We start from the raw sequence: 15,403 nt of genomic DNA, 5'->3' as shown, positions 1-15,403 counted from the left end.
TGGCTGCCAGACAAATCGGCCATCATTAAAAATCTCTGGAATAAAACCGTTGGTTCTAAGCTAAGCGCAGGCTAGAGATGGGAAACCACGTTGTTTCTTTGTGCATCTCACGAGTTTGGCACGAAAAGCACGAGAAAACACGAAAGCCCCTTGTGTTTGTTGTTGGCGCTCCGAAATAAATAGGCACGCGTACATCTCTAAGATAAACGAAAAACCAAACGTTGGATACCTACCGCTGATTTCTGTTGGCCTGGTGTTTGGGTTCAAAAAATCATCCATTTTTCGCAGCGAAAATACTGGTGGCAGCTGAAGGATCTGAGATTTACGCTTTCTCGCCGCTTCTAATTTTTTAATAATGCTTTTATTATTCTGGCTCTTGGTTTGGCCAATGTGTTAGGCGATGAGTGATGCTTCTGCGGATCCAGCTGGATCGTTTTCTGCCGAGTAGTCGCAACTGCCTTAAGGCGCTGCATCAGCGGCGGCGACTGATTGGAAACATGCGGAACATCACAGGCCGTCAGAACCTTAGCTTTTAAGCGGATTGCTAAAAGTACAGTGGACACAGGAAGGATCCATGGACGGGGGACATACAGATTCTCATCCTCCAAACAAACATCCTCGCACGTAAAATTTAAGCCGCAGAGTCAAAAGCGAGCGGGACAAGGAGATCTGAGGGACGGATACAAGGACGGGCCTAGTTAAAGTGCGGCGGCGAGCAGCAGCGAAAGTCGCTGCGGTACACCTCCTGGGCGGGCCGGAAACTGCGCCAATAGTTGGGAGCGCAACAGATAATCCTGGCCAGGTACTCCTTGAACACGTCGTAGGTCGGGTAAACGAATCGCTCGCAATGGCGCTTGTGGTGGTGGCGGCATTCAGTATCTGCGATCCAGTCGCGGGCCAGGTGTGCCTCCTCTTTGGCCTGTGGATGGCCTGTGGTGGGTCGTCCTGCGGCAGCGCTGAAGCGTTTCTTACTCTTGAGGGTCACGGCATCCCTGGGGGAAAGCAAGAAAAAGGTTTGGTTAAACAATTAAGCCCCAAAAATGGTACCTACTCTAGGCCCTGGGTTATCATGCGCTGCACTCCGGTGATGTGGATCACCCGGGAAAAGTGACGGCAGCGGTTGGCCCTGTCCAATGTGCACAGGTACCAGGTGGGCATCAGGGCAAAGCGCACCTCTGCCATAATGCGTTCAGCGCAGTCACCCCGTTCAAACCAGTTGTGCTCCAGCCAGAGCACCACAGAGAGGAATATCTGCAGAGAAGGATTGATGTCAATCCCAGTGTAACAGAGGGTTACTGATTTTACGATCTCACCTCGATCTCCGAGTTAACGCTGAGGTAGCAGTTTCGCAGAATGTGCGTAAGCTCATGCTCAGTGAAGTCCAGGAAGAATGTGGAGCTGACAATGCAAAGGAAGACGCGAGAGATCCGAGTGAGCATGAGTTCGCACAGGATGCGTGCTTGCGGGTTGCGCCGGGCCTCCAGATAGGCCTTAAACGCGGTATCCTCGTTGAAGAACTCCATCTTTTCCAGCGACGACCAGAGCTGGCGCAGCAGCTCCGGTATCTGCAGCACCTCTTCTGCCATGACGCGGGCCAGCAGCTCCTGCTCTACATCCGCGTCCTGGCCAAGCTGACCTAGCTGCGGCAGTTGCTCCATGAAGCGACGCGCCGCGTAGATCTTGGCATAGTTCTGCAATACACACTTGAAGCAGCGGTGCCGTTCGTTGCCGGTGGCGATGCCTGCCTCTAACAGCGTCTGCTCCCGCAGCACTCGAAGCAGCTGCTCGGAAACGCGTTCTATGGCCGAAGGCGGCGGCCGGGGCGGGGAATCGTCTCGGCTACCGAGCAGCTCCATCACGATCTGGTTGGCCTCGCCATCACCCTCTGCGCCGTCGCCGAGACGGGTGAGCAGCCTGGCGATCTGCTGTCGCCCGGCCAGCGCCTTTAGCCGGGCAGGATCGCCCACATCGGGCTGCCCCTCGCTGGTATGGATAGGCGCTGAGGGGGAGGGCCCCGCCTCATTGTCTGACTGCTCGTTGTCGCCCTGGGCGCCGCTCTCGAGAACTTCTGGCTCCAGCTCCCTGTCTTGCTCATTGTCCTGCTGTTGATTCTGCGGCTGAGATTCTGGCTCTACCTGCCGCGCAGGCTGTTCCTGCCGCGCCTCCCTTTGATGCAGCGACGAGACGGTGGCCACAGACAGGAAGACCTCTATACGGCTTTGGTCTTCATTTTGGGTCAGCATGTGAGCCTGCGCCTGGGCCTTCTGCTCATCAGAAACAGGCCGCCGGGACAACCGCTTCATGCTCGGATGGAGAAATGCTCGAAACATGCGCAGATTCAACGCTTTTATAAAATAGGAACTAAAATTTGGATCAGGATTTGCAGTCGGCTAGTGTTTGCTACTTGCTTTAAAACTTTATGTATATATTATCAGGTTAAAGTTGACAGCCGTGTTTTGACGGCAGGCTGAAATTCCTCCGGAAATCAAGGCCTACTTCAGCCCAATTTTTAAAATTTCTCTTCTAGATATTAGTTCCTGCGAGCACGCAATCGCCGGAGAATGCGCCCCCCTGGTTACGGCACACGAGGCACCAGGAAGCCGAATGCAGATCCATGTAGTTCAGTGCGGACTGCACCCGCCTGGCTGCGATTCCCGGACGTTGAATGCCTGCCGTTTTCAGCGAACGGATGAGCCAGTCACGCAGCCGGAGCACGTCCATCGGCTGGATGCGGAAGTACATCGATGAGTAGCCATAGCGGTGGAACTCTGTCAGATCCGAACAGCACAACTGACGGTGCAACAGAGCAGCCACGCTCTCCAGCAGCTCCTCGAAGTTGATCTTCCCAAGGTCCTCCACGGGCACCAGATACAGCAAAGGGAAGAGCTCGCTTAGCTAGAAATAGATCACAGTTAACCAGAGAGGCTGATCCAAGAAGATTAAGCTGCTCACATCGTGGTACTGATGGATGATAGGGTTCACATTGGCCGCGTTGAAAATCAAGCTCCAGAGCAGGCACACGGATACTGCTCGGCCCACGCCGCCCGTGTTGGCGAGCAGGTGGGACAGATTAAGCAGGAGGTTACCCCTGGACGGTGGCGTATTATTGGTCCCTAAGCGCTTTACTAGCCTTTCCGTAAAGTAGTGCACAAGCGACGGCTCCAGCGTGGGCACCACACTAAAGCTGCGCTGCAATAGCGACGCGCGCATTTGGCTGCAACTTGTTGAAGGCGATGGCATCAGGTACACGATATATGACATGAGCTGCAAGTCAGCCAGCTCGCTAACATCCAGATTCTCGGAACACAGTTTCCACAGCTATTGGTAGGCCTAAAATGTCACGAGGCTGAAAACTGGGCCAAACAGTCGCAGGAACTCACCTGCATCAGCGTTATAGTCTTCAGTTCTTTGGGGAAATGTTTTTTTAGCTTCGAGTGCGTCAAGACGTATTTGAAGAAGCACCTTAAGAAGCGCGGCGAAATCATTACGTCGCGTCTGATATATGTAAGTTTAATTAAATTCCTGAGAAAACGGGGCGCATGAGCAGCACCATGAACGACAGAAACTATTCATCTCAAAATGGCGGAATGCAAGAAATGGCGGCGCAGTAGACACACAAGATAACTGTCAAACCGACTTTAGAGTTGCCAGACAGCTGAGCTTGACATGTGCCAAAAAAACGCTTTTTTAAATGGTTTTAAATCAGTGGTCATCACACATAATATGTCATGTGTCTGTGCTAACTGCGGTTTTATACTCTACGTGTCGGCCTCTTTAGATTTACAAATTAAATAATGAAAATAGTCCTTGACTATAAATATGGCCTTTTTTATTGAATAAAAGTAAACATTTTGCAATATTGTTTTTATAATTATAGTTTTATTTGACAATTATACTTGTAATCAGTATTGAGACCCGTATAAAAATGAATGGCTTGGCGATTGTATAAATATGGGGGGAACTCGAGTGAATATTCAAGGCCATACCAAATATTGGAGATTTACAGAACCACACATATGAATGTACATATGTACTGGTCTTCTTCTCACTTTTACTGAGTCAATTTATATACAAAATAAGTCACTAAATAAACAGCAGAGCAGCGATCCTATGACCCGGCTATCTAATATGGGCGCGTAACGCGATACCGCTGGGAATCTCCACACGGTTCACCTGCAGCAGCTGCACGAGGTTGCGCAGAAACTCTTGGGACACCTTTAGTTCGTCGTCGGCCTCCAGGCGCTCGAAGAGATCAAGCGCCGCCTCGTAGTCGTTGCTGCGACAGAACTGGGCCAGCAAGATGTCGTAGATCTTTTGCTCGTCGATGGACCGCTGAACACCTCTTACTCCGCGCGCCAGCCGCAGGAGCGTCCGCACCGCGCCCTCCTGTCCCAAATGCTCGCAGTTTTTTACCAGCAGCTCGTGGTTGATGCGGAACTCTGGGTTGATAATCAGCCGCCGCAGTTGCGCCTCCTTTCCGGACTCCGCCAGGGCGAGAAGCAGGGCGCTATTCATGTTGGCCGCCCCATGGACGCGGCTCACCGTAGCCGTAACCGCAGCCAAGTTCTGTTGGGCGGACTCGGCTGTGGTGGCAGGGAAGCGGGCCAGCTCCTGCTCATCCCCATTGCCGAGGCGCACCAGCAGCGACAGCAGCTCGAACTGCAGGGGCGTGTGTTTGTGGTTGTTGGCCAGTCGCTGGAACTCGCCCACTGCCGCGTCCAAGTCACCCCTTAGCAGCCACTCGCGCACCACGGGTCCCAACAAAGCATTGTGCGACTGGCAGTAGCCTAGTTCACGAAGAAAGTCCAGCGTTTCGCGGGTCAGGTTTCTTGGCTTGGATCCCTCCGCACCTTCGCTGGTAGAGTTACTTGGAGGTTGGGAGGCGGCCAGCTGGGCCACGTTGGTAAGCAGCTGCCATACGTTTTTGATCACGTAGTCGCCGCCGACGACCTTGTGCTGTTCAGCGCGGCGCTGAAGCAGCTGCTTGGCGGCCTCCAGCTGCTGTCCCTGTACCAAGAGGCCGGCGAAGTCGATGACCTTGTGCTCGTCAATCTGGAAGGCTGAAAGGCATAAGGATTGAATAAGAAACTTATAAACAGAAAGGACGGACACGTTTAAGATCGGACAACAATATATTTATACCTGGGTAGGTGCTTCTGAGCCGCTGCAAGGCCTCCTGGGCGCGTGGCAGGTCACGCAACTTGATGTGTAAGTCCAGGATGGAGGCCATCATCCCTGCGCTCGTCTGCACCTTTAAGGCCTGGCACTTGGCCAATAGTTGCTGAGCGCGCTCCAAACGGCCGCTCCGTACCGAGAGCTGCAGCAAACGACGCAGTACGCCGCGTGGATTCAGCTGTTTGGACTCCAGCTCCACCAAATGGCACTCTAGTTCGTCCAGACTCATGTCGCGGGGGTGCTTGATAAATCCTCCGTGCAGCGAAGCCGTATCTGCTGGCAGGGTCAGCTCTGTATTGCGCATTTTCTGCAAGGCCTTGGCCAGGTCCTGAATCAGCTCGGTGTCCTGGGTAGCCTGCCTGGCCAAAGAAAGTAGAACCTCGGACGCCGCAGGCGAGAGCTGCAGCTCAAGGCGACTCAGCTCGTGCAGGAAACGGGACAGGGAGGCGGCATCCTGGCGTAGACGCGTCTGTGGTCCGGTCATTTGTAGCAGCAAGGAGCCAACAAAATCCTCGCCTCGTTGGAGCGCCTTCTGTTGCAGGGCCTGAACTACCTGCGCGAAAAGTTCGAAGCGCTTGGTTGCACGGGCATTCACCGCCAGGGATGACAATGGCTGAAGTAGCATGGAGAGGTCAAGGCGCGTCGGATACCGTTTAAGCAAGTCCAGAGCCTCGTTCATCTGCTGGTTTTGCTGCAGCAGGTGGCTTACAATGGGACACAGGGTTAGCGAGGGCTTCACACCAGCCGATTCCAGGGCCTTGATGGCCTCCAAGGGTTGCGTTAGGGTTTGAGTCAGGTGCGGGAGAAGATACTGCCGCAAGGTTTCATCGTCACACTCAACGCCCATGCGCTGCATCTCAGCCACCAGGCGCAGCAGGCCACTCTCGCCCTCTCGCCGGTGGTGGTGCAGGATTAGGGGCCAGAAGTAGTGCGGACGCAGCTTTTCGCCGGCGGTGGACAGTGCCTGCAGACAGTGGAGCGCGGATGAGGGTAGCCGGCGCAAGGCCAGCTCAACAACCAAATGCAAGGCGCGAGGATTCTGGCTCCGCTGGACCAGTTCACTGGCGAACTGGAGTGTTTGCGCCAGGGGGACGTGGGCGCGGAAAAACTCCTGAAGCAGCAATGCACCGTACTCATCTATGTTTTGGTTTTGGTTCCCGAATTTCGGAGCGGGCAATGCAGACACAAGCTGCATGACCACTTGGGTGCGTCCTTGGTGCACCAGCTGGATGCAGAGACTTCTGATAGCGGGTGGCAGGTCGAGTCCGGTTAGGAACTCCCGTGGCAGTTCCTTGACCAGCTGCTGGGCAAGCTCCGTGTCCACAGCCTTGCCGGCAAGCACTCCCCGCAGCATTTGAAGCAATTGAGGGCCGGTGAAGCCCGCCTCCGTCTGCAGCAGTTCCATGGCCTGCGTCACCTGGCCGTTCTCCACAAGGGCCTCGAACCAGATGGCCTGGCTGTTGCTGCCGGGCTGTATTCCAGCGGCCCGCATGCTGGCCAGGACGGACTCTGCTCCGGCCAGATCACCGTTGCGGGCGTGGCCCAGCAGCAGCGCGTAGAAGTTTCGATCTGTGAGGGCAAAACTGCGTTCGCGCATCTCGGCGAGCAGTTCGGTGGCCTGGCGCATGTTCCCTGCGGATCCGGCCACGTCCAGAAGAGCGCTGTACAAGGATGCGTCGGCGGCTCCGTGGTACACGGCAATCTCTGCCAGCACGGAGCGGTGATCCGAAAGAGGCAGGCGGTTCTGACGAAGCACCTGTAGCCTGGTGTGGTAGTGATCCAGCTTGGGCTGACCCCCCAGTTTAAGAAGTTGTGCCCACAGGCTTTGGAAGAGCTGAAGCCGCTCCTGGCCACTCTGGGCGGGAAGCATCTCGGGCACACAAGATCCCAAGAGAAAGTGCAGTTGCTCGACGCTCACTCCTTGGGGCGATGGCGAGCTCTGCAGGTGGTCCAGCACGCGTTGGCAGTGCTCATAGTTGAGCAGGCTGTGCTGCTGGTAGTACGTCTCCAGTTGCGTCCACACATCCTCAATGCTGACTGGCGGCCTTTCGGAGGCGTGGCGCCGGCTCCTCCGTTCCGCCGCGCTGGCGACGCCGCCCGTGCTCAGGAACCGCAGCTGCAGTGAAGGAGCTGCTGGATAAACCGAAGGCGGCGTCATTGCGTAACGCAATCCGAGGCTGGCGGAGGACGGTCCGCGTCCTGGCGACGGGACCAGGCGCTGCCGGCACAGCCACACACTCTGCAACAGTCGCGCTCGCTGCATTTCGTGCTACTTCATTCAGGTTTCCGCGAAATAAAATTACGAAACCAACGAAGCTTGGTCGCACAACAAATACAAATAAACACGCGCCGGCAAAGCAATCAGCTGAGCATTCCAGTTGGAGATGACACCCTGCTATTAGCAGTTATCGACATCGATAGGTTTTTAGGCCGCTCACACATGGGACTCTGCTAACGGAATTATTTTAATTTTTGTCCGTTGTTCCAGTAATGGATTTAAAAATCTATCAACAAAAAATATTTAGTTTTAAAATTCTGATAAAACTGTCACACAAATCAAAATTTTAAGTTTTTAAATTTAAATATGTTTAAGTTATATATTAAGTCGGTGAAACTTTGACAACTTTTAACCACAAAGTCATTGCGAATGTTCCGTGCTAACTTGAATTTACATGGGTGACCGAAAATATACTTTTAAACATAGATCATTTGTCGCGGCTGATGTTCAAAAGCCAGTTGAATGGAATATAAATAAATCTGCGCATTATGTTACAAAATCATCTCGTCAGGAGGTAAAAAAGAGAAATGTGAATGTCCGTGTGTCACTTGGTCGCTTTCCACTGTGACTGCCTGCGGAGCAGTGGGTCGAAGTCCAGATCGAGGACCAGAGACTTTCCGTGGTCCGCCGGCCCCTTGCCGACCCAATCCGTCTGGATGCTGGCGACGTAGTCGCCGAAGTCAGAGGCGGTGAAGCGGTGCTGGTACGGAAAGGCAAGGCTACGCAAGTGGTAAGGACACTTTGGGTGGTATACCCAGTGGCGTGGGAAGACCACGCCAATGCGGTGGTTCGCGCAGACAGCGAGGAACTCGTCGGTGTCATCGTACTGGCAGCGCACGCCGATGAAGGACATTGCATGCTCCAGCATGGTCATCGCCTCCGGGTCCGAATTGAAGGCCAGCAGCACGGGATCCGGCCTAAAGAGCTCCTCCTTGTCCGGACGGTTGATGGACTCACGCAGACTGAACAGGAAGGTCATGGGCAGGTGGTGGAAGCGGACGCAGGACATCAGGCGACGCATGAGTGGCAGACGCGTCGGCTCGTCGGGAGACGAGTGCCCCAGCCAACGTAGCACTGCGAAGAAAACCTCCATCTCGGAGTTAACACCGATGGAATCCCGCCGCAGTATTAGCTCCAGCGCGTCCACTTCCAGATCCAAAAACTCGCGGCTGCCCACCAGTGCCAGGAAGAAGTAGCGGATTCGGCTGAGCATCACCTCACACACGTCCTGGAGCGCAGGCATCCGTTTGGCATCCAAGTATACGATGAAGGCCAACTTTTCGCGAGCCGAGTCGGTGGAAAGTACATCCCAGCAGTCCTTCTCCAGCAGGTGGACCTGCAGGTGGCGCGCGGCTTGCAGCAAGGGCACCGCCACCTTGAAGTGTGGCACCTTCTCGGTGCGCATCCATTCGTAAAGCGCCGCAAAGCCTCTGGCAGGCACCTGCCGCTCCTTGAACTGAAATCGGGTCATCCGCCAATCACGGTTGGCGAACCACACCGAGTAGCACTTGAGCAGGTTGGGGATGCATCGGAACTTGTGCTTTCCGATCCTAATGCGAGTGTAGGCACCGTGATTGCCTTTCACCATCTCGGCCAGCACTTTCGGCACAGATTTCTTGTGCGGCACATTGCCGACGATCACTGGGCAGGGTTTGACCTCCAAGTAGGAGAACACCGAACGCAGCGGCACCTTGTAGTTGCTGCATCTGAAAGCTTTCCAGTCAGCGTATTCCTCATCCGTGAAACACTTCCAGGTGAGCTCGGCCTCCTGCTGCTTTATAAACTCCTGGGACCGCCTCTTGAGCCTTGCCTGCTTTTCGATTTCAGACTTCGTCGTGTCTTCGGAGTTTGCCGGGCTGCTCTCGGTCTTGGGGTTCGCGGTCAGGCTGTTCTCAGTCTGGCTCCCAGTCTTGCTGCTGCTCGTCAAGCTTATTGACTGCGATTTCTCCTGCGAAACGAGAGTTTTAATGGAAGTCGAGCTCCCTGACTGACTGAACGCGTCGAGCTCCATAGTGGTAATCTGAGAAATGAACTAGACTGAAAGGCGGACAAATCATTTGACAGCTTTCGGCACGGCTAGCTACATAGACGCTGGCCTATAATCCTAAAGGGCCTACTGTTGCTTATAGACATTCGTAACCTAAACTTAAATAACTAAATTCAATACAGAACTTATAGCTGCGATGGACATGTATGCACGTACCTCTATTCATATAGCTTTGTCTTTATTATAGTCGCTTTTAATCGTACCAAATTCCCAACAGAACCCATCCTACAGCCTGGATCTGGCCAGGCGTCTTCGCTGTGCAGCCAGAGGCGTGCCCTCCTCGTGCAGCTCCGTGAACAGCAAGTCCCGCCAGGGCCGAAGCAGGAGGCGCTTTGTCGCCAGCAGAGAGGAAGAGGGCATTCGTGAGTACAGGTCAATGCGATGCCAGAACTCCTGCGGATCGCTTACCACGCCAGCCACAAGACCGCAGTAGAGGGCAGTGTTGGCATCCGCCCGATCTCCCAAGTGAAGCAGCCAGTGGATGTGTGGCACAGTCCAAATAGGGCCCACTTTGGTGCACGGATCCAGGTGCGAAAAGGCGGGCACAAAGGCAGAAGACTTCATAGCGAAGACCAGATCGCACATACTGATCACGCTGAGCCCCAGGCCCACGCACTGGGTCTCGACAAAAGCCACCAGAAGCTTACGGTGTGCCAGCACCTTCTTCGCCAGCGAGCGCATCACAAAGTTTGCGGCTTTTTCGTGTATGTACATGTCCTCGGCGTCATTGCCGTCCACAGCTTTCCTTTTCTGTTGGCCTCCCAGCAGCCGACTCCTGTTTTCCTGACCTTGCTTTAGAGCCAGCGGTTCCGTTTCGCCGCCGCATCCCGCAGAAAACTCGCCTGAGAGCACAACCAACTGGACCGTGGAGTCTGTATTGGCCAGGTCCAGCGCGCGCATCAGCTCGTAGATGGTGCGGCGGAGCCATCGCCGCTGAAAGTATATGTGGAGCAACCCAGAGCGGCGCCTGATGTCCAGCTCCCTGAAGTGCCTGCAACTCTCGTCCGTGGCCATAGGAGCTAGAATTAAAACTGGCAGCGGCCAAGAGATCACAAAAGACACGAGACGTAATCGTCCGAGCTTATCAGTTGGTCAAAGTGCAGCTTCGGCCTCAGCGAAGTAAATAGCTTCCTCAGTTGAGTGCGGCATTCAATCCATTCGGTGTGGCATATTTCCATTAGCCTGTGTACTAGATATATGCAAACTTTGCGGTACTGAGGCATGTTTATCTGGGTAATCTTTACGACGTCTAAATCTTTTATAGACCTTCCTATTTGCAATTCACCGGTTCATGCTTTAGATTGTACATGTAGAGCTGTCTGGATTCTTCAGGTTTAATTTCTATGTAATTCTAATGCTAATAATATACAAGTGCCTCATAGACACGCCCTTCGAAATAAATTACTAATGGATTTAAATCAATGCTCGTCTAGGTGGGAGAACTTTTTGCGCAGCTTCTCCCGCCTCTCTTTCTTGACATGACGCCAGGGCTTGGCCGCCGGATCATTGCCGGCCACCAGGGAGCCGTCGTTAGCTAGACGCACGTTCGGGAAGTTGGTGCGTCCCTTTACATGGGCGTGGGTGGGCTTGTCGGAGAAAAACTGCTTGTCCAGCTCCTTGGACGTGCTCTTGTCAATCTGCAGGAGACATTCAGAGGATCAGTAAGGGATCTAGTCGAGCCTCAGTGCGAATCTCACCCGCATAGCTCGCTGTTGCTGACTTGGCAGCTGGGATTCCTCGATGACCTTGCGCTGGCGTTCGGGAAAAGTATGGTATTCGGCCTGGGGCAGCGAAGGCGGGCCCATAGCGTAAAGCAGTCTGCCGTTGACATAGTCTTTAAGGACATATCTGGCGGAGCGCGCCTGATCCGGTTGTCCGTTAGAGGTCATAAAGCCGCGATTGTCTGAGCCATACAAAAAAAAAACCGAGAGAACGATTAATAAAATATTGAAAAAGGTAAAACATACAAACTTACATCCATAGGCCAGCAGCAGTTCCTCGGAATGCGGGGGCCGCTCCATGTCCTCGCCTTCCAGGGGCTTGGCTATTACAATACCGTATTTATACTCCAGGACATGGCGCGGAATTCGTTCGCACAGCAAATTCACGGCTGGCACGTGGTCGCGCATCTGGTCGATGGGAAGGATGCCGTTGAGCAACATGTCCGCCTTGGTCAGAACGAAACTGGGCATCACCAGACCAGGACAATCGCAGAGCAAGATGTCCTGGTCCAAGAAAAGCGTCTGAAAGCGTTTGGTTTTGCCGGGCGTGGCAGAAACAGAAACCTTCTTGACAGTCATTAGCGAGTTTATGGTGCTGCTCTTTCCCACGTTGGGATAGCCGACCATGCCGATGGTCACGTGCTGCTCTGTGTGCCGTGGACCGTTGTAAATGTGGCGCAGAAACTCGATGAGCTCCAGGCGGGACAGCAGTCGGGGACTGTTCTTGTCCTCCGGCATTCGCGGAAGCTGATCGTGCTCCCCCTCTTTATTCACCTTGAGCTTCTCCTCGATGGCGTTCAGTGTGCCCTCTACCTTATCCAGCGACTGGTGAATCTCCTCGGCGGCCTTGCGCAGCTCCCGCACCTCGGGAAAGGATTCTTGGCGAGCCGCCTCCGCCTCTTGCTTCAGCTCTTCCTCCACTAGAGTAGCCGAGTAGAAGGCCGTACGAATGCCCTCGCTGTCAAAGTACTCCGCCCAGTGGCGACGTTGTTCCGCTGTGAGCAGGTCCGACTTGTTTACCAGGATCATGTTCATTTTGCTTGGTTCCACCTCCTTCACGTAGCGCTCCAGGTCAATGCTGCGGAACAGCAACGGATTACGGGCGTCGACGATCTGGACAACCACGTCGGAGCGCTCCACCACGCGCCACAACTGGCGCCAGAACTCGAGGTTCTTCTCGTAGGGCGTCATCAGGATCTCCTCGTCCTCCTGCAGCAGCGCCAGATCGCGGCGCCAATCTAGGAAAGCCTCGTTCTCGGCTCGCTCTAGCTCATCGGCGCTGGTCTCCTTGGTCCACTTAGGGCGCCTTGGGATCTTTAGCTGGTCGCGGTGCTCGTCGTGCTTCTGGTGCATGCGCTGCTCCTGCGTCTTGCTGAGCAGTCCCACCCGCTGCTTGGGGTTCACGAACGTAATGTTCAGCTTCTCCGCTTGAAACTCTGTGCCGGCCAGCTCGGCGGTGCGCAAAAAGGCCTGGAACGAGGACTCCTCGGTGACGGATGACAGGTTGAGACGGCCCCAGTCGTAGCCATCCTGTAGCTCGGTAGTGTGCAGCTGGTGGGACAAAGGCACATATGTATTTTGATTTGGGACGCCGCACTCTTCATGCGCACTTACCATCGTGTCGTTGTCCACCTTGCGGCGGGGTGTGTGGCCAAAGCGATCCTTGATCAGCTGGCGACCCAGGTTGGGTGCGGCACCCTTGTTCTTCTTGCCCATGGCGCAGGAGCGGATCAATTTGAATTATATTTTCAATACAAATAAAAACACGTGCAATGGTAGCAGTGTTGGGACTAAATAAGTCATCGATAAGTCAACGTACAAGAGGGTACTCTGTGAATGACATCGATATGCGATAGTGCTAGCTTTGGCGGCAATACATCAGTTTTCAAACATGCTGCCTTGTTAACTTTTTTAAAAACCAAGGGAAGATAAATATTTGCACTATATTATTTTTTTTACCTCTAATGCCAAAAAAAACAATCCTTATTTAGGGACTTTGAAGTACAGAATATTGGCTATTAATTTATTTTTTGGTACACAATCGCAGGTTGTTCGGAATCTCTGTTACTGATCTGACACACATTGGACTTAAAACTAGAATTCGAGCGGTCTCACAATATATATATATATACGGCACAGCAATCGGAGGGTGTTCAGTATGAAACGCTATCGGTGTCCTCCTCGCTTTCGGGGTCGCCATCATCCCACACAATGGGCCAAACGGCGTTGCGGGAGCAGCTTCCTCCCAGGGCCTTGCAGAACGTGTTGAAGGTGCTGGCTTGGCTGAAGCCCAGGATTTCACGCTCCTCGTAGATCCTGTACGTGAAGGTGCTTTCGTAGGTGCCTACGAAGTAGCGGGCGTAGGCGCAGACAAGCTGGTCCACCACAGCCACACCCCCGTCCTTCAGCTCCCGCCGCTGGGCGTTGGACTCCGGCGTAAAGTGCACAAAGCGAAAGCGATAGAAAAGCTCCTTCAACTCCATCAGCTCGTAGGGCGTAGCGTCGCTTGCCAGGAACACGGTGGTCATGTTGAAGGCGCGCAGCAGCTGCTTCACCTGCTGGGCCGCCGCCTTCAGACTGGGCGTGGTCGCCTCCCGCGAGCGCACAAAGTCGCCCCTTCTGAGGTGGGCGCACATGTAATCCCCGCCCCGGGCGTCTCGCTTCGCTCTCTCCAGCTCCCACATCGGTGGCCGCTGAACTCCGGCCGTGGCGTCCGTGGTGGCCAGCACCTGTTGCCGGAAGGCGGCGGCCACCTGGTCGAGGGGGCGGGCGAAGCGCATGGAGCGCCGGGCTCGCCAGAAGTGCTCATCGCCCCAGTGGTCGTGCAGCACGGTCTCAGCGCTGAGCAGGGCGTAGGTGCGCATATCGTCGGCGTCCTCCGGCCCGGTCGTGTCCTCGGCAATCGCCACGCGGAGTAGCTGCTCCAGCAACCCGGCGCTGCCCTGGAACCGGACGCAGTGGAACCGGCCGACTCGCAGCTCAGGTTGCTGCAAAAGAAGTCCGCCCGAAAGTGATCCCTCGCTGCACGGCTTGTCGGTGACGCGTTCGAACTTGTCCCTGAAGATGCCTTGCTCCAGCATAACCTCGTAGTGCTGGAGTCGGAACGCGTGCGCCACGTGCACCAGGGGGGCTCCCGGATTGCCGAAGAGCCGCTGCTCGGCCAGGAACTCCTCGTAGTCCAGCACAGGTGCGTAACGGGCCAAGCTGGCCAGGTCGAAGAAGTGACCCCAGGGCAGTCCAGCCTGCTGCAGGCCCTGCGAGTGCCAGTGGTACAGGCGGGGCCATGGAGGCAGGACCAACCGCACCTTGCGAAACCTCTTCCTCCTCTGCAGCCGGCGCACAAACACCGCCATGCGAATGTAGACGTCCCGGCGCAGGTTGAAGCCCTCGGATATGTTCACGTCATAGAGGATGTACACGGTGCCCCTTAGACCGAGCACTTCGGGTGGACAACTCTCTGGCAGTGGCAGGATTTCCGACAGGACTCTTCTGGCACAGGTAGCGTTGCTTCGCCGAGAACTGCCACTCCAGCGACTTGCGGTCCCATTACGGAACGCGGCCTCAGTGGCGGGGAGCAGGTGGATTAGCAGGAGCAGGATCAGATAGAGCAGCGCCAGCGCCGGGGGCCAAAGCCTCGGCCAGCTCTCTCGCATTTTGAGTTTTAAGTAACTGGGCAGCGGTCAGAATAAAGCCCTAACGCGCAGGTTTTTGGTATTTTCTCACAGAAACAAAACAAGAAACAACAACAATTTAATAACATTGTAACGCATGTTATTTGAAAATAACTAATTGGTCAAGTTATGGGCTCTAAAAGTATATATTTTTGTATCAATTTTGTTAAAATGATATCTAAAATACAATATTAAATAAAAAATTTAAGCCTACAAGTGCTTTTATCTTAAACTTTTCTGCAAAGCCATTTTTGAAAACTAAGAAAGGGTTTTACAGAATTACTAAAAATCCACCCCAAAATACAAACCAAGTTAAAAACACAGCTTTTTAGAGACTTAAACTATAATAATTTAGAAATATGCCTTTTTAAAATCGGATATCTGTAAGACAAGTTACATGCGGGTATTATGGGCTTAGAAGTACAGGTTTTATTTAGGTGACTTATCTGCAAAGCCATTTTTCGGTAATATGAAAATGACAAAAAATAGACCCCAAAAAAAAAAGTAAACT

At 53.9% G+C, this 15,403-nt stretch overlaps 6 protein-coding genes across 6 annotated transcripts; all 6 read right to left on the bottom strand.

The window, feature by feature from the left end:
- Nucleotides 1-342: 342 nt before the first annotated feature.
- Nucleotides 343-2,451, bottom strand: LOC108045309. Its single transcript, XM_017124594.2, has 3 exons — nucleotides 1,314-2,451; nucleotides 1,052-1,251; nucleotides 343-992 (listed from the first exon to the last, which is right to left on the bottom strand). The coding sequence occupies exons 1-3, from the start codon at nucleotides 2,328-2,330 to the stop codon at nucleotides 695-697; spliced, it is 1,515 nt and encodes a 504-aa protein (XP_016980083.1). The 5' UTR covers nucleotides 2,331-2,451; the 3' UTR covers nucleotides 343-694.
- Nucleotides 2,452-3,807: 1,356 nt separating this feature from the next.
- On the bottom strand, nucleotides 3,808-7,550 carry LOC108045347 (leucine-rich PPR motif-containing protein, mitochondrial). The gene is made up of 2 exons (XM_017124646.2): nucleotides 5,143-7,550; nucleotides 3,808-5,060 (listed from the first exon to the last, which is right to left on the bottom strand). Exons 1-2 carry the CDS (start codon nucleotides 7,436-7,438, stop codon nucleotides 4,120-4,122), a joined length of 3,237 nt encoding a protein of 1,078 aa, XP_016980135.1. The 5' UTR covers nucleotides 7,439-7,550; the 3' UTR covers nucleotides 3,808-4,119.
- Nucleotides 7,551-7,763: 213 nt separating this feature from the next.
- Nucleotides 7,764-9,499, bottom strand: LOC108045349. The gene has a single exon (XM_017124648.1). It carries the CDS (start codon nucleotides 9,462-9,464, stop codon nucleotides 7,998-8,000), a length of 1,467 nt encoding a protein of 488 aa, XP_016980137.1. The 5' UTR covers nucleotides 9,465-9,499; the 3' UTR covers nucleotides 7,764-7,997.
- Nucleotides 9,500-9,725: 226 nt separating this feature from the next.
- LOC108045350 lies at nucleotides 9,726-10,693 on the bottom strand. The gene has a single exon (XM_017124649.2). The coding sequence runs from the start codon at nucleotides 10,512-10,514 to the stop codon at nucleotides 9,726-9,728; it is 789 nt and encodes a 262-aa protein (XP_016980138.1). The 5' UTR covers nucleotides 10,515-10,693.
- Nucleotides 10,694-10,810: 117 nt separating this feature from the next.
- On the bottom strand, nucleotides 10,811-13,006 carry LOC108045348 (large subunit GTPase 1 homolog). Its single transcript, XM_017124647.2, has 4 exons — nucleotides 12,836-13,006; nucleotides 11,476-12,772; nucleotides 11,198-11,403; nucleotides 10,811-11,137 (listed from the first exon to the last, which is right to left on the bottom strand). The coding sequence occupies exons 1-4, from the start codon at nucleotides 12,935-12,937 to the stop codon at nucleotides 10,919-10,921; spliced, it is 1,824 nt and encodes a 607-aa protein (XP_016980136.1). The 5' UTR covers nucleotides 12,938-13,006; the 3' UTR covers nucleotides 10,811-10,918.
- Nucleotides 13,007-13,216: 210 nt separating this feature from the next.
- LOC108045380 (GDP-fucose protein O-fucosyltransferase 2) lies at nucleotides 13,217-14,924 on the bottom strand. The gene has a single exon (XM_017124695.2). The coding sequence runs from the start codon at nucleotides 14,872-14,874 to the stop codon at nucleotides 13,375-13,377; it is 1,500 nt and encodes a 499-aa protein (XP_016980184.1). The 5' UTR covers nucleotides 14,875-14,924; the 3' UTR covers nucleotides 13,217-13,374.
- Nucleotides 14,925-15,403: the final 479 nt, after the last annotated feature.

Source organism: Drosophila rhopaloa, unplaced genomic scaffold (genome assembly GCF_018152115.1).
Source record: "Drosophila rhopaloa isolate 14029-0021.01 unplaced genomic scaffold, ASM1815211v1 contig_3, whole genome shotgun sequence".
Lineage (NCBI taxonomy): Eukaryota > Metazoa > Arthropoda > Insecta > Diptera > Drosophilidae > Drosophila > Drosophila rhopaloa.
Note: the sequence above shows the minus strand (reverse complement) of the source record. Positions and strands in the feature narration are given on the sequence as shown.

Excerpts from the sequence above, each read along its gene's own strand:
- LOC108045309 (XM_017124594.2), bottom strand. The coding sequence starts at position 2,330 with ATGTTTCGAGCATTTCTCCATCCGAGCATGAAGCGGTTGTCCCGGCGG. Across the intron at positions 1,252-1,313 it reads GCGTTAACTCGGAGATCGAG|ATATTCCTCTCTGTGGTGCT; the intron begins GTGAGATCGTAA and ends CCTTCTCTGCAG. Across the intron at positions 993-1,051 it reads ATGATAACCCAGGGCCTAGA|GGATGCCGTGACCCTCAAGA; the intron begins GTAGGTACCATT and ends GCTTTCCCCCAG.
- LOC108045347 (XM_017124646.2), bottom strand. The coding sequence starts at position 7,438 with ATGCAGCGAGCGCGACTGTTGCAGAGTGTGTGGCTGTGCCGGCAGCGC. Across the intron at positions 5,061-5,142 it reads GCTCAGAAGCACCTACCCAG|CCTTCCAGATTGACGAGCAC; the intron begins GTATAAATATAT and ends TATGCCTTTCAG.
- LOC108045349 (XM_017124648.1), bottom strand. The coding sequence starts at position 9,464 with ATGGAGCTCGACGCGTTCAGTCAGTCAGGGAGCTCGACTTCCATTAAA.
- LOC108045350 (XM_017124649.2), bottom strand. The coding sequence starts at position 10,514 with ATGGCCACGGACGAGAGTTGCAGGCACTTCAGGGAGCTGGACATCAGG.
- LOC108045348 (XM_017124647.2), bottom strand. The coding sequence starts at position 12,937 with ATGGGCAAGAAGAACAAGGGTGCCGCACCCAACCTGGGTCGCCAGCTG. Across the intron at positions 12,773-12,835 it reads AGGTGGACAACGACACGATG|CTGCACACTACCGAGCTACA; the intron begins GTAAGTGCGCAT and ends TTGTCCCACCAG. Across the intron at positions 11,404-11,475 it reads ACTGCTGCTGGCCTATGGAT|ACAATCGCGGCTTTATGACC; the intron begins GTAAGTTTGTAT and ends TGTATGGCTCAG.
- LOC108045380 (XM_017124695.2), bottom strand. The coding sequence starts at position 14,874 with ATGCGAGAGAGCTGGCCGAGGCTTTGGCCCCCGGCGCTGGCGCTGCTC.